The 14205-nt window shown below is 48.0% G+C and overlaps 2 protein-coding genes across 11 annotated transcripts in view; one reads left to right on the forward strand and one right to left on the reverse strand.

Moving 5' to 3' along the window:
* LOC125725270 (laminin subunit alpha-1-like) overlaps positions 1–5701 on the forward strand; it is a 45768-nt gene extending 40067 nt beyond the window's left edge. Inside the window, 6 exon segments of the mRNA XM_049002034.1 lie at positions 40–229; positions 2202–2360; positions 2448–2601; positions 3407–3540; positions 4147–4369; positions 4706–5701. Coding sequence (XP_048857991.1) covers positions 40–229; positions 2202–2360; positions 2448–2601; positions 3407–3540; positions 4147–4369; positions 4706–4866 — 1021 coding nt within the window. The 3' untranslated portion in view covers positions 4867–5701.
* A 147-nt stretch (positions 5702–5848) lies between these two features.
* Positions 5849–14205, reverse strand: part of arhgap28 (Rho GTPase activating protein 28) — a 29970-nt gene continuing 21613 nt past the window's right edge. For all 10 annotated transcript variants that reach the window (XM_049002069.1, XM_049002062.1, XM_049002068.1 and 7 more), the window contains 12 exons: positions 13575–13659; positions 13154–13296; positions 12373–12538; positions 11779–11870; positions 10019–10096; positions 9260–9419; positions 8592–8674; positions 8050–8247; positions 7835–7972; positions 7251–7381; positions 7078–7142; positions 5849–6930 (listed from right to left, as the gene is read on the reverse strand). In XM_049002069.1, coding sequence (XP_048858026.1) covers positions 6839–6930; positions 7078–7142; positions 7251–7381; positions 7835–7972; positions 8050–8247; positions 8592–8674; positions 9260–9419; positions 10019–10096; positions 11779–11870; positions 12373–12538; positions 13154–13296; positions 13575–13659 — 1431 coding nt within the window. In that variant the 3' untranslated portion in view covers positions 5849–6838. The remainder of the gene's footprint in view (positions 6931–7077; positions 7143–7250; positions 7382–7834; positions 7973–8049; positions 8248–8591; positions 8675–9259; positions 9420–10018; positions 10097–11778; positions 11871–12372; positions 12539–13153; positions 13297–13574; positions 13660–14205) is intronic.

Raw genomic sequence — 14205 nt, forward strand, 5'->3', positions numbered from 1 at the left:
ATGGCTAAGCACTCCTCTGGTGTCCCCTTTTTCCGGCAGCTTCTCGCTTCAGCTATCTCTGCGCACCTTTGCCTCCAGCGGCCTCCTCTTCTACATGGCTCACCCCAACCAGGTGGACTATGCCACCCTCCAGCTGTACGGGGGTCGCCTATTCCTCACCTGCGACCTGGGCAAGAGCTCTGCCACAGCCACGTTCTCCAAAGTCATCAACGATGGCCAGTGGCACACAGTGAGTCAGACCAATAGGGGCACTACTGCACAGCAGTCCCAGACTTTCTTCCACCTTAGTCCTGTTTCATGCAAGATTAGCATCAGGACAAGCTCCAGCATTACCTCATTATCAGTTTAAGTTTCTTAAATATTTAATCAAAATAATAATTATTGATCCCCTTGAAGAAATTCTCCTTGTGCCTCCCCAAACTTGCTTTCTGTAGGTGAGTGCCAGCTGGCCACGAAGGGCAGCCACCTATAACTGCACCCAGGGAGCTGGGGGGTTAAGGGCCATGCTAAAGGACCCAGAAATGTACCAAGGCCGGGCTCCAACCGGTGACCTTATGATCACAGGCACCAAGGCTTGGCCCACTGAGCCACACACTGCCCTGAAATTGAACCCGGGTTACAATAATGGGAATCTTGCATGTTACCATTATACCAGCAATGCTGTAAAATCACTGGTGGATCTCTGGGATAGTCAATATAATCATTATATGTCCCATATTGAATAATAATAATTATTATTATTACTGTTATTATTGTCAATTTCCCCAGCATAATTTAAAGACGTAACCTAAACGTTTTTTGGCATACCTCCAGAGCATTATACAGTAACTCAATGTAACATAAAAGACTTGTTTTTCTTTGCCCTCCGACTGTGTGGGAGAGTGAAGGGCTTAGATCAAATTTTTTTTAAAACTATGATAATAGTAATAGCAGAGTTAATTTCCATATATCCATACCATCCATCCAAACCGCTTATCCAACTGTGTCGCGGGGGGTCCGGAGTCTATCCAGGAAGCAATGGGCACGAAGAAGGGAACAACCCAGGACGGGGGGCCAGCCCATCGCAGGGCACACTCACACAACATACACATGCACACCTACAGGCAATTTAGCGTCGAAACAATCGATTTTGTTTCCTGGCTCGCTACTGGCCCGCCATTCTCCACAAGAACAAAGACATTTGATGTCCAGGAAAAAAAATGAACATCGTGTAAACGTATGAACAATGATAACAAATTTCAATTGCTTAACCAGTTCACTCAGCCCGTTACATCCAACAAATGGAAAAGGAAAACGAAGACCCTGAAATCATCGTAATAGTAAACCCAAAATTACAAAATTTCTTTCGTTTGATTAAATTTTCTCTTACCGAATTGGCAGTCCAAAGGCGGGATGCTTCGGAATAGCCACGACGACACAGGTTGCAGTAAATTACGTTTTGGCGGGAATATTAAATATAAAAATAAAAACGGGCGCAGTATATTTACCAAACTATACTTCCTTATCCATTTCTATTAAAGTCCATTTTAAATATAACAACAATTAACGGTTATTGTCAAGTTGCACAACATTTCCGTGGCAAAGTGGTGTCTCACGTCGTCACTCCACGAGCCGGACGCGCTTCACAATCCCGCAGAGCCAAACGGCTAATTACTCAGCTGACGCTCACCTTAGCCTGCACCTTAACACGCCAAATCAAAACGTGCAATCACATCCTGACTGCATTGTTTTCTTTCCTTTTAAAGCTACCCTTCACTAAATTAATCAGAATACATTCAAATTCAACACTTCCAGAGTTCAAACACTAACGGGATTCATAATGATAATTAGCATCTCACCAGAATGATCCAATTAATAATAATAATAATAATAAATCCTCGAGGTTCTGCACTGGTCCTCTGCTAACAATAAATTATTTGTTTCCTTACCTAACTTTGACTGTCTTATTCTATTTTTTTCCGAAGAGAAAGAAAAAAAAATTCTTGTTGCGAATAACATTTAATTAGCGTATAAGACTTAGGGAGTGTCTGCGAAGTGCAAGAAAGCGAAACGTTTAGGGTCCATCTTAAAGTTGGGCCTAATTATTATTAGTGAATCCACGTATCAGGGGCGGCAAATAATTTTTAAGTTGAATGAGATCAGATTGCCAAATTCCAGGGTGTATCAGGGGGGCACCTTGCTGATGGCTCTTGTGGCCGCAGGTGAAGGCTGACTTTGGGAAGAAGAACGTGGCGATCAGCGTGGACGGCAGAAGTTCGGGTCCGGTCCAGGCCAATGGGAAAGCCAACACCTTGGACGTGCAAGACGTGCTTTACCTGGGAGGCCTGCCCTCTAACTACACCGCCAAAAACATCGGCAACGTGAGTGCGCCCCAACGTGCAACGTGTCCTGTGCCCTGTCACAGCATTAGAAAAACAACTCTCTTGTCAACCTGCACGTCTCTTCAGGTGACACACAGCATAGCTGGCTGTGTCAGGGATGTCACCCTGAATGGCCATCCCCTGGACACCCAGAGCCCCATCCAGGCCTTCGGTGTCGCCCCTTGCTTCACTCACGCCCAGGAGGGAACCTTTTTCAATGGAACAGGCTTCGCGGCTTTCGGTAAGTATCGCACCCCCCTTGCCTTTTTCACACCTCTGCCACTGAATGGACATTAGCAGCTAACATTAAACTCCCGAGACAGTTACGTTATTGAGACTGTGACAGGCTTCCCCTCAAATTTTGGGTTGTAGCGATTTAATTCTTTAATTGTTTGGCTGTTAAGGTGTGCAGCTGATGTGATGGATTTAAAATTTTCCTGTGGCAGGTTCTGCCTGTGCCCACTTTTCCCGGGATAGTCTCCGGGCCCCCGCAACCCCAGTGGGGATTAATCGGTTACGATAATGGATGGATGGATGGATGGATAATGGATGGATGTGGCAGGTTGCAGAAGGGAGTGTTTTGGGATCTTCTTTGTATGACTGGTGCTGGTCACCAGGTTTTACTCCTGGTTACTGATTAGACAGCTGTGTATTTTTTGACTTGGGGAGTACCTGTTAGATGAATTTTTCTCCATCTCTGCCTCCCCTCTTTTGGTTGCCTATGCGCAGACACTGATCACCACATGCTCACGCCTGTTTTTCTGCTTAAACTGTGGCTTTGTTTACATACATGAATGTATATTGTGGCGTCATATTCTTCATTGTTATGAAGTCAATTTACCTTTGCAAACCTGCAGTTTGTTTCCGCTTATTTTCTGCGTCCTGCATGCCAATTTGATGATTTTGTTGAATTTAAGCCTTGGCACCCCCAGTGGATGATCCTTTCAGATTGATCTGCTCTTCATGCATCTCGCTCAGTGTCCAGTTATTACCCTTGTAACCCCTGCTGTGTCACAGAGGTTTCGCTTATCATTCCCTCCCCCCAGGGAAAGAGGGCTACAAGGTACGCTCAGACCTGGCCGTTGCCCTGGAGTTCCGCACCTCAGAGATGGATGGCGTGTTGCTGGGGGTCAGCAGTGCCAAGGTGGACGCTATAGGCTTGGAATTTGTCAGTGGGCAGGTGGGTATCAGGGGTCACGCCCCCAGGAATAAATATGAAGGAGGTATAGTCTTTGATAGAGGGTTATGCAATGTGTACATAAATCTGTTATACTAGTAAATATCACTGTCCTGTTAATATCATGTGTTGAGTGCTGTACTATAATGGTAACTTTAAACTCTGGTTTCTCATTTTCATCTTGGTGAGGATTATCAGTGTCTTAGGCAGCACAGTGCCACAGTGGGTAATACTACCATCTCACAGATGTAGGGTCGTGGGTTTGATTCCCACACCTGGATGTATTCAGCTTCTATGTCATCCCCATGCTGGAGTCTTCTGCGGTTTGAATTGCCCTTATATGCATGTGTGCGCTGTGATGAACTGGCATCCTGCCCAGGGTGACTCCCGGCAGCATATCTTCTGCAGAATTCATTAACCTGGGACAAACTGGGCCCCCATGACACGCGATCCCTCCCATCTGAGCCCAAACCTGGGACAACTTGTCCCTCTGAGACACGGGGCCTGTCTGCCATGTCAGCAGTTTTTTTCTGGGATTTCTCCTTTGATTCAGTGATATACGGCCTGGTAGTAATAATGACTGTCTTTCACCGTGTTTCTGGCCTGCAGCTGCTCTTCCACGTGAACAACGGGGCGGGACGTCTCTCGGTGTCGTGGACCCCACGCTACCCCGGAGGCCTCTGCGATGGGCGCTGGCACTCTGTGCTGGCCAATAAGAACAAGTATGGCCTGAGTCTGACGGTGGATGGTAGCATAACCCAGGTGGATAACCCCCACCCGCAGTCCACCTCCGCGGACACCAACGACCCCATCTACGTGGGCGGCTTCCCCGGTAACACGCTTCCACCGGTCGTGCAGAGTGCCGACACGCTTGTTTAGTTTTACAGTTTGAGTAGAAGTGTTTCATGTCTGCGTTCGTTTTTGCACAGCGCCGTATAATACAAAACACACAGCCTTGTGCATTGATCTGTCTTGTTTACAGTTTGGCTCTTTAGTCCGTCCCAAATCTCATTCTTCGAGCATGTGGCGTTCATTTCGACTCACTGGGTTCAGTTTCTCTTTAGTGCTTTACACTAACATTTTGCAGGACACTGTAAGAGGATCTTGCCAAGCTGTCCTCGGCTGTCTTTTCAACGAATCTGCCTGTTTCCACCCCGCCCCCCCACAGATCACGTGAAGCAGAACTGCCTGACCATCAACACGCCGTTCCATGGCTGCATGCGCAAACTCCGCCTCATCAAGGGTCACCTGACTGATCCCCTTGACTTCAGCTCGGCCTTTGACCTCCGTGGTGTTCTCCCACAGTCCTGCCCCGGCCCGGCACTCTGACCTTGATGGTGCTGACCTCACTGTGACAAAATGAGCCTTTAAAAATGCTCAGTTTTTAATTGAAGGAAGATCTGTTTATTTGTGCTGGAGTCAATAGAAATGACTTATTCAATTAATTTCCGTCTCCACGTTGATGGAACCTTAAATGTCCACGTGAAACCATTTAGCAGTTTTGAAGGTTTTTGTATATGTTTTAAAAATAGAACTGAAAACATTTTGTTTTATAAGTATTTCCCATGAAACATAGCCTTCTTCACCGCTGCAAGCTTGATCTCATGAGAGTTACTTATACAAAAATGTTCTGCGGCCAAAGAGATAACCAATCAGATTGTAGAGGAGGGGGGGGACAAGACATCTGATTGGTTGGTCCCACCTCCCTCTAGTTGCTTGAACCCACTTCCTCTACAATATGATTGGTTATCTCTTGGAACCAATTATTTTTCATTCTGCCAACTCTGACGAGCCAAGTGCGATACCTAAACGGCACTTCAGGGAAAGATTTTGGGCTATATGGCAGGAATGTCATTGATGCTTGAACAGTGTCTCTCTGACCATGCTTTTTACGGGTTTAAAATGAATTAAAGACCAAGCTGGCATACTCTGACGTCTCAGGGACTGATGTTAGAGACTTGGCTTGGACAGAATCGGGCAGTGGGGATGACTATGGTCACAGCACACATCCACATGCCAGCAGATGGCTTAGGTCACCGCGGAGCGTACAGTATTTCCTGCACAGCCTCCGTTGGGGCGTATGGAATTGTGAATATCTGATCATGAGAAGAAAGTTCATCAGTCTTGGAGAAAATCTGATATTAAAGGAAATTCTAGATTCTAACACTCTGGAAATGTGCCATCTGTGAACAATGTTATGTGTGTATCTGTTATTTTGCTGAATGAACAGTATAATTATTTCTTGTTTTAGAAATAACCAAACGTAGCTATACAAAGTGGACATAACATATATGACAGACAAGAATGGATCTTACATTGTGAAAAATGAGGTTTATATATATATATATACACAATACCATTAAAAATGGAAGTTTATCTTTCATAAAGCAACGAAACACACCAGGTCACAGAGCCCGTTTTCGATGAGTCCATGTCAGTGGAAGACTGTTGTGAGTCTCCAACTTAGTCCTGTGGGAAGTGTGCCAATGTCTAACACTGTGTGGCAGGCGAGACACGTCACAGCTGTACTCATTCCTTGTGCTAAATTGTATCCTTATCTGTAGGTACAGAATTTTCCAGAACTCATGCAACGGTAGTCTTTGCTATTCACAAAGTTGGAGAAAAGAGGCAGTTTTTTGTTAATAGAGTCCATCACCATCTTGAGGGCTTGCTAAATGTTGATATTGGTGTGGTCATGTTGCTCATGGGCTGCACACGCTGCACGCAACATCGACTTTTCAGCTCACATGGACACAGGAGACTTTAGTAGTGTTTGTAGCTTCTGTAATACCAAGGCATGAGTAATTACTGATTCAGATATTGCACGTGTAGGTGAACTGGGAGGTGTGGGGGGGGGGGAGCCTCACTTGGGTGCTGGTCACTAGGATTAGATAGGACGTAGCACTTCCTCTATTCGCGGAAAAGGAAGGCTCAGCCAAGAGAAAATAGCAAAAGAAACGCTAGCCTTTTAATCCTTAGCTTGTCAAGTTAGTTCCTCTTTGTCTCGATGGACGAGGCAGAGATTCATAAAGGATGACTGACAACAGCTTCTTCATTCTTCAGACCTTGTTGTTGCTGCTGCTTCCAGGAAGACGTCCTTCACACTGTCGATAAGTCTTTAATGGCCAAATCAGCATTATTTACTTTGACTTTTTGTCGTCCTGGCTCCCGACGCACAGATCCGTTAAAAACAGCAGGCGGGCGGGTGGGTCGGTGGGTGTTCGGATGAGTGTGGGGCTGCACTACTCCCTCAGTGCTTCACTGCAACTCCATCGCCAGTCCTTATCCTTTTTGCGGCTTCTCAGGAGTTCCTGGGCTTAAAGATCCACTCGCAGTTGGGATTGACCCGGTACAGGTCCAGAAGGTAGGTGTCAGGATCTAAGCAGCGCTCGCCTAAAATGTGAATCGTGTCTAAGTTCACAGGAAGGGAAAATGCAAAAAAGCACCACGTGTTTCTCTACGGTGATGTAAATATTTGCAGGACACACTCTCGAGAAGTTCACCAAACTATTCTCACCAGAAGGCGAGGGGGCAGCTTACCTATATTGCCCCCAACCTCGAATAAATACTGTCGGTGACGTTTGCCACAGCTCCGAGATCCTCTCCTGAGGGAAAAAAAAAAAAATGGAAGCAGAATCAGCCAATTGATGTCTTTGATTCATGCTTGCAGAAATGAGGGGTGGCAGTTGCACGCAACACACCCCGACACTGACCCGTTCTCACAGTCGAAGCGCGCCATGACGTCCTTGGCCTTGGTCTCACTGTCCAGCAGCAGGGCCATGGACACCTTTGCATGCAGGGGTGCGTGCACACGGATGAGGCCTTCTCCCAAAAGGCCGACCAGCTGTGTAAGACATGGGCATCGGCCCACCCAAGGTCACGTGACCTTCAATCCAGCTCTATATCTGCTCTATGGAAACTATAATCATGGCATTGCAGTCACCCCTGTGAGTGGCTGTTAAGTGTACCCACGTCTTAATCACCAAATCACTTCAAATTAATTAGGGTGCAAATGCAGCCTAACGAAGCCTGGTTAACGAGCACCAGGGCACAATTACGGAATGCTATGTGTTTTTTTGTAGACAGAAATTGATTGTGGTCACATCGAAAAATTAATTTAAATCATGAGCTTAAGCAAATCATTAGCATGAAGCTGAAGTAACCTGCATGTTAATTAATCAGAATTGCAATCAGTTTTGCGGTTACTAGGGATAATTAAAACTTTTTCGCTGAAGTCAAACTCTTTGGCCTCCTGTCCATTAGAGGACGCTGTAAAAACATCAGACCCGCAGCATACCTCCGTTTTCTCTCCCTTATTGCGGTCCATATGCCATCTCCTCAGCAGCTTCCTCTTGCTCTTCTCTGACCCCAACATCTTCTTCCCTACCGAGGCCTCGTTCAGCTTCCTAAGGTGGGAGATAAGGAAGCAGGGGACCTGGGGAGGGCAGGCATGAGGAGTCAGCACCGCGTGGGGCCATCGGTCACGAGAAGATGGGCCTGTTTCGCACTCACCGTCCATAAGAGGTCCTGGCTGGTGATCAGGAGTCGCACCAGGTGAGCTGCCCCTGCTGCGCCCTGCATCTCCTCCAGCTTTGCGTTCTTGCTCCGGCTGATGAAGAGGTTGGGCGCAACGATCATGGAGACGTTCCACAGGCTCATGCGGTTCTCCTCCTCATGGGCCACCACCTTCCTGAGGAACTCCAGCAGAGCCTTGCAGACCATAAAGGAGGACATTAGTGACGGCCAAAACGGCACTTCATGAACCATCTGCTGTACTTTTTAACCCCACTAGGTGGTGCTCAGTTTTGTTAGGGCTAAAAGCATACAAAAAGGAACCCTAAAGCACCATTTGGTGAGGTAAGAAAGTCCACAAATAGTTCATGAGACATCGTTCTGACCATCACTAAAGGACATAAATCACTAGGATCCCCTCCACCAGGGATTTTCCACAAACCTTCTGACTATGATCAACAAGCAGTTTTTACATTTGCTGACATGGTATTAGAGATATGCTGGGTGCCCCAGCCTGAAGTGAGGTGATGATGATTTCATACCTTCAGTGTGTCTCTGTTGGCTTCAGGCAGCAGCATGATAAGGAGATGCAAAGCTTGGATCTGATTTCTGTATGTGGCAATATCTGGCAAGCAGATCAACATCGATCACTGAAAGCAGAATCACTTTCACATGCACACGCAGGTCCCAAATTCTGGGGTGTTTCAGCCATAAGAGTTGAGACTCTGGAGAAAGTAGCAGCATTTTGAACTTTTGATCTTCACAACCGCAAGGACAAGTTCAATGAACTCCTAGGAACACAGCAGGCTTACTGTAGCTCATGAACAGCTGCAGTACTTAGAGACACCACAAGGTGTCAGAGTGTGAATAAGAACGACGTTATACAAATAAATACTACATCAGCTAAATAAGTACATGAACACTTACACATAAATCCTGTGCATTCATTTCAGTATCAGGGACGGGACTAGGGTGCAAATGTACCACTAATGTGGGAAAAGAGTTTCAAATGTGAGCAGGGTAGTGATATTCCGGAAAGACTGGCTGAAATACAAGTAGCTTTGCGTGTTATGCACCGTGAGAGCGGTCATCGATGCAGGCGAGGGTCACCGGGGAGAGAGCCGTCCACGCAGACAGAAATAGACGGAAGCCGGTACCTTCCGTGAGAGGGAGAGGAATGCCAGATTCTGGTTTGTGAGACGGGACTCACTCTGCACAGCCAGGAAAGCCGGGAGATGCTGCTGAGTGAGGAGGGGAGAGGGCAGCTCGCGGATGAACATCTTCAGCAGGCCGGCCGCGTCGTTGTGTCGCACCTGCTCCCAGTCGAACTGGTCCTCGTAGAACTTGGCTTCCAGCTCCTGCCGCAGGTGCTGGCGGTAGAAAGAAGACCCGCCCCATCCCTGCTATCATGCGGTTCTTTCCTTGGGGAGACACAACCAAGTGACGCTAACCGCTACCATATGTTCACCCGTCCCGCCACGGGAAACCCAATAGCTGTGAGCCTTCTTGACTCTAAGTGGTCTGCAGGTTCAGGCTGAGGATTCGACCACTCAGGCGCCGTATGAGGATAAGATGGGCCCCCGATTTCCTGGCCCACGATCTGGAGCAAGACAGCCAGTCACACGCAAAGACCGCAGCGCTAACCCTAAGCCTAGGCCAAACCACAAGGGAGAGATGGGAGGGGGGGCTCTGCCTTCTTGTTTATACATCAGGATAGGGCCATGCAGGGGGCCTGGGGGGAGCAGGACGGCCTCTGCTGCACCTCCTGGCATGTAGCCGCATAGGAAAATAATGGGTTTGGGGTCTGAACCGCCACAAATTTTTTCATTACTGATCAGGCTTGTGGCCAGGTAATAAACATAGGAGTCTGAACCGCCCCTAGACCCCTGGTCAGTGAAATCTATGGTGTGCACCTACACCCCCCTGCATCCCCCCCCCAGAGCACACTGCACACATTTATGACCCTTACCTTGACCCTGGAGGCTGAACCTGGTACCCGGAGGATGCCCTCGGTTTGCAGGCCTGTCTGCTCCAGCTTGGACAGCAGCTGAAAGCAACACACACACAGTTACACATACACAGATAGACAGACACAGACAGACACACATACACAGACAGACAGACACAAACAGACAGACAGACACACATACACAGACAGACAGACACAGACAGACAGACACACAGACATAGATAGACAGACACAGACAGACAGACACACAGACAGACAGAAATAGACAGACACACATACACAGACAGACACAGACAGACAGACACACATACACAGACAGACAGACACAAACAGACAGACACACATGCACGGACAGACAGACACAGACAGACAGACAAACACACATACACAGACAGACAGACACACATACACAGACAGACACAGACAGACAGACACACATACACAGACAGACACAGAGAGACACAGACAGACAGGCACAGAAAGACAGACAGACACACATACACAGACAGACACACAGACAGACACACACACGTTACGCTCAGATAAATTAGAGAGCCAATTAAAGATTTACACATGTAAGATCAGCCAAACAGAGGGGCCAGGGATTATCAGAGAAGTTTCCTGACTAATTTCTAGCTCATTTTTAGAAACCGTTTGTCGCTGTGTTTTTTTTTTTGGGTGGGGGGGGCTGCACTGTTCTTTCTTCTTGATCATACCGATGATAAATTGCCAAGATTTTATCAAAGCTGTTTGAACATGCCGGCTTGTGCCAAAAAAGATTAAAGATTAAAAAAAGGGGAAAAAAACACCTTTCAGAATAATCTCCGTAAGATAAGAGGCTCAGCCTCCCAGTCTCTCCCGCGCTTGTGAAATCCAGAGAAAGACGCCTGATCTCCACTTTGCCGAGTTTGTGGCTCAAATCAAGGGCTCCCGTGGGATCATCGGATGTCCTGCTTTCCCAGTAAGCGAGGGGGGACACTTGGACCCCATATCTATACCCTCAGGCGGAAAAAATGTAGAGATGTTCCATACTGTGGAATTAAGGAAAAGGCTCCCATCCCACATATGAAACATGCCATCGTTAAATTTCGAAGATTAGATTATATTCATAAACAGTCTGACACGGAAAAACTTTTGTGTTGAGCTTCTGGAATTTTCCCCTTCACGAGTACTGACAAGACACCGCACGCATTCCTGTGCCACCCGGCGACGGGTTAAACCCGGAGTGTGTGAAAACCTGCATTTTTCGTAAAAGTGCGTCGCGGCCGGGTGCGCGCAATAATGGCCGCTTCATGCTGGGGGGCTCGCCGACGAGGAGGCCGCCGGCGGAGTGGCCCTGCTTTTACCTCCAGCACCGCGGATATGGACCAGCGCAAAGGAACGCGGCATCTCCCAGATCCAGGGGTACCGGCCGGCTGTGACCGCTTTGCACTCATCCCCGGTCATGGGGGGGTGTGGGGGGAGGGAGAATGCTGGGGAGTATGTGCGAAGATGGGAGGTAACATCTGTGCGGTCCTCTCCCACACACGGACGCTCACGGCCATACGACCAGGGACTGACGTGGTAACGTTTGTGTGGCTTTCACAGGGAGGGGGGGGGGGAGGAGGGAGTTATGGGGAGTTTCTGTGTCATTCTGATCCTCCCAGCTGCTGAGCGGAGCATCATGGTGTGACTTACGGCCGACTCCCTCAACCCGGCACTCGGGTTCATTGGGATGGACCACAGTGTTACTGGGAAGAACGGCCCGGGGAAAACTTTACCTTTTTGAAAACGAGGGGAACTTTGGAGCCAGGAAGCTTCTTCTGGTCGTTTTCTAGAAGCGTCGCGAGGGAAACCCCGAAGATGCCGCTTTCTGCTGACAAAACGGGCCAGTTTAGAGTCCGGTGACTGACAGGAAGGCCTGACAGGAACCAGTCTAGGACTGGATATGTGTGTATGGTACACTGGAAAGCCTGACAGGGACCAGTCTAGGACTGGATATGTGTGTATGGTGCACTGGAAAGCCTGACGGGGACCAGTCTAGGACTGGATATGTGTGTATGGTATACTGGAAGGCCTGACAGAGACCAGTTTAGGACTTGGTATTGTGAATGGTATACTGGAAGGCCTGACAAAGACCAGTTTAGAACTTGGTATGTGTGAATGGTATACTGGAAGGCCTGACAAAGACCAGTTTAGGACTTGGTATGTGTGAATGGTACACTGGAAGGCCTGACAAAGACCAGTTTAAGACTTGGTATGTGCGAATGGTATACTGGAAGGCCTGACAAAGACCAGTTTAGGACTTGGTATGTGTGAATGGTACACTGGAAGGCCTGACAGAGACACAGTCCCCTCTCTATCACCCGACCCACCGCGAGCCTTGTTGCGCGTAAGCCGGTTCCTTTTCAGCTCGATGCCCAGAGTGTCGAAAAGCGTGGTCAGCTCGATCAGGGCGATGTAGCTGATCTTCTTCATGTCCTCTGAAGAAAGGTCCTGCACTCTTGTCAGGCCGAGTTTAGGGGTAGGGGGCAGGAAGACCTTGATAAGAAAGAGATAAGAGGTAAGAACGTCAACAAGCACGTCCCTTCTGGAAGCCTGTATGTTAAAAAGCCTCCTTCCACTAATCAATTCATGCATTAACTAAATCAGTCATAATTTGCATTATGCACAACATCAGAGGCATAAACATAAATAATAATGATAGGCATTAATATGAATGCATGCAATCAGCAACAACCAGGAAGTGCACTCTTTGTTCAGATTACGAATGAGAACTTTGGTGCCGAGGAATCAGTCCATCAAAGAAATTAAAAATTCTGATTTTTGCCCCACAACAGGACTGGTTAAAGCCCGCACCATAGGGTGAGCTGGTCGTAGCTCCTCCTAACCTTCAGCTGCTGACCAGTGAGTTTAAAGGGATTGGGTTGGACAGGAACACTGTCAACATCAGTGAAGGTTTTGTTTCAACCAACCAGTTTGTGACTGTGACTCCTTACACTCAACTGGTTGGTTGACAAAAAACCTTGGTATGGATTTGTACTTTCTGGACCTGAACTTTCGACCTCTGTCTGTAATGGGTTATTCTGGCAGCTTCTCCCAACATTGGTCAATGTCACTGGCATTGGGGGGAGGGGGTTAAACTGGGGAACTTACGGGCAGGGCTCCATCGTCCCTCCGGGTCTTATGGCAGTCCGGACAGTCGTGCTCCTTGCGGTAGGCAGCCAGCCCCTCGGAGTAGGGCACCTCAAACTGCAGGGTCTCTCTCACGGGCTCGCAACCCGACCCGCTGCCTTCCCCTGCGAAGGGAGACGTTCATGAGGAACCACATGACTCATATGCATGACCAAAACCAAGAGAGGCAAGCAAGGCGGGGGCCGAAGAGGACTTTTCGAAAGGTTATTTTAGGTTATTACCCAGGGGAGCTTCTGTGGTTTGGAGTTGTTTTTTTTTTTACAAGCTCAACTACAATAAACACGAGATGAATGTAGCTGGACTGCTTTCCATCCCTGACCAGTGCCGCTCTCTAAGCTCGGTGGGTGGGGGTAGAGGACGGGGGCAGTCAGGCTTGGCTCACCTCGCGCTGGGGCCCAGGCTGGCACCTTGACTGGGAGCTGACCACCAGGCGAGATCTGGGGGCCCGAATCAGCAGGCTGTCCAGGCTGCTAGGAGAGAGTGAGAGAGTCTGTCAGGGTAGCCCAAAGACAGGTCGAAGTAGGTCTCAGTATAAGGAAAAGCTTTGGTGGACAGGGATTGGCTGTGAAGGACTGTGGTGGACAGGGATTGGCTGTGCTGGACAGGGATGGACTACAAAGAACAGAATAGACTATGAAGGACTGTGGTGCAGAGAGACCAGCTGTGGTGGATAGGGATGGACTGTGGTAGGTTCCAATGGACAGTCAGCTGTTCCTTGACTTTTATCAATTTAAATCACTCCATCGATATCACATTGTATCAGGGGAGACACAGAGAAGTGCGTAAAATGCAAATTCCTGAATGGATAAGCAAAATATATGCAGCTCTTCGACGGCCGATATTTATGCGATATGTGGCCGTCTTCAGATAAATATTCTGAAGACTATCCTGCTTTTGCCTGTTACTCATTGGTGGCAGATGAAAGCCGGAAAAGCCAAACAGATGGAGAAGATTCAAAGGAGCCTGAATATCAACAAATCCGCTCGCTGCGTAGCAAAGCAAACAATGTGAAA

The sequence above is a fragment of the Brienomyrus brachyistius genome, unplaced genomic scaffold (genome assembly GCF_023856365.1).
Source record: "Brienomyrus brachyistius isolate T26 unplaced genomic scaffold, BBRACH_0.4 scaffold64, whole genome shotgun sequence".
Classification (NCBI taxonomy): domain Eukaryota; kingdom Metazoa; phylum Chordata; class Actinopteri; order Osteoglossiformes; family Mormyridae; genus Brienomyrus; species Brienomyrus brachyistius.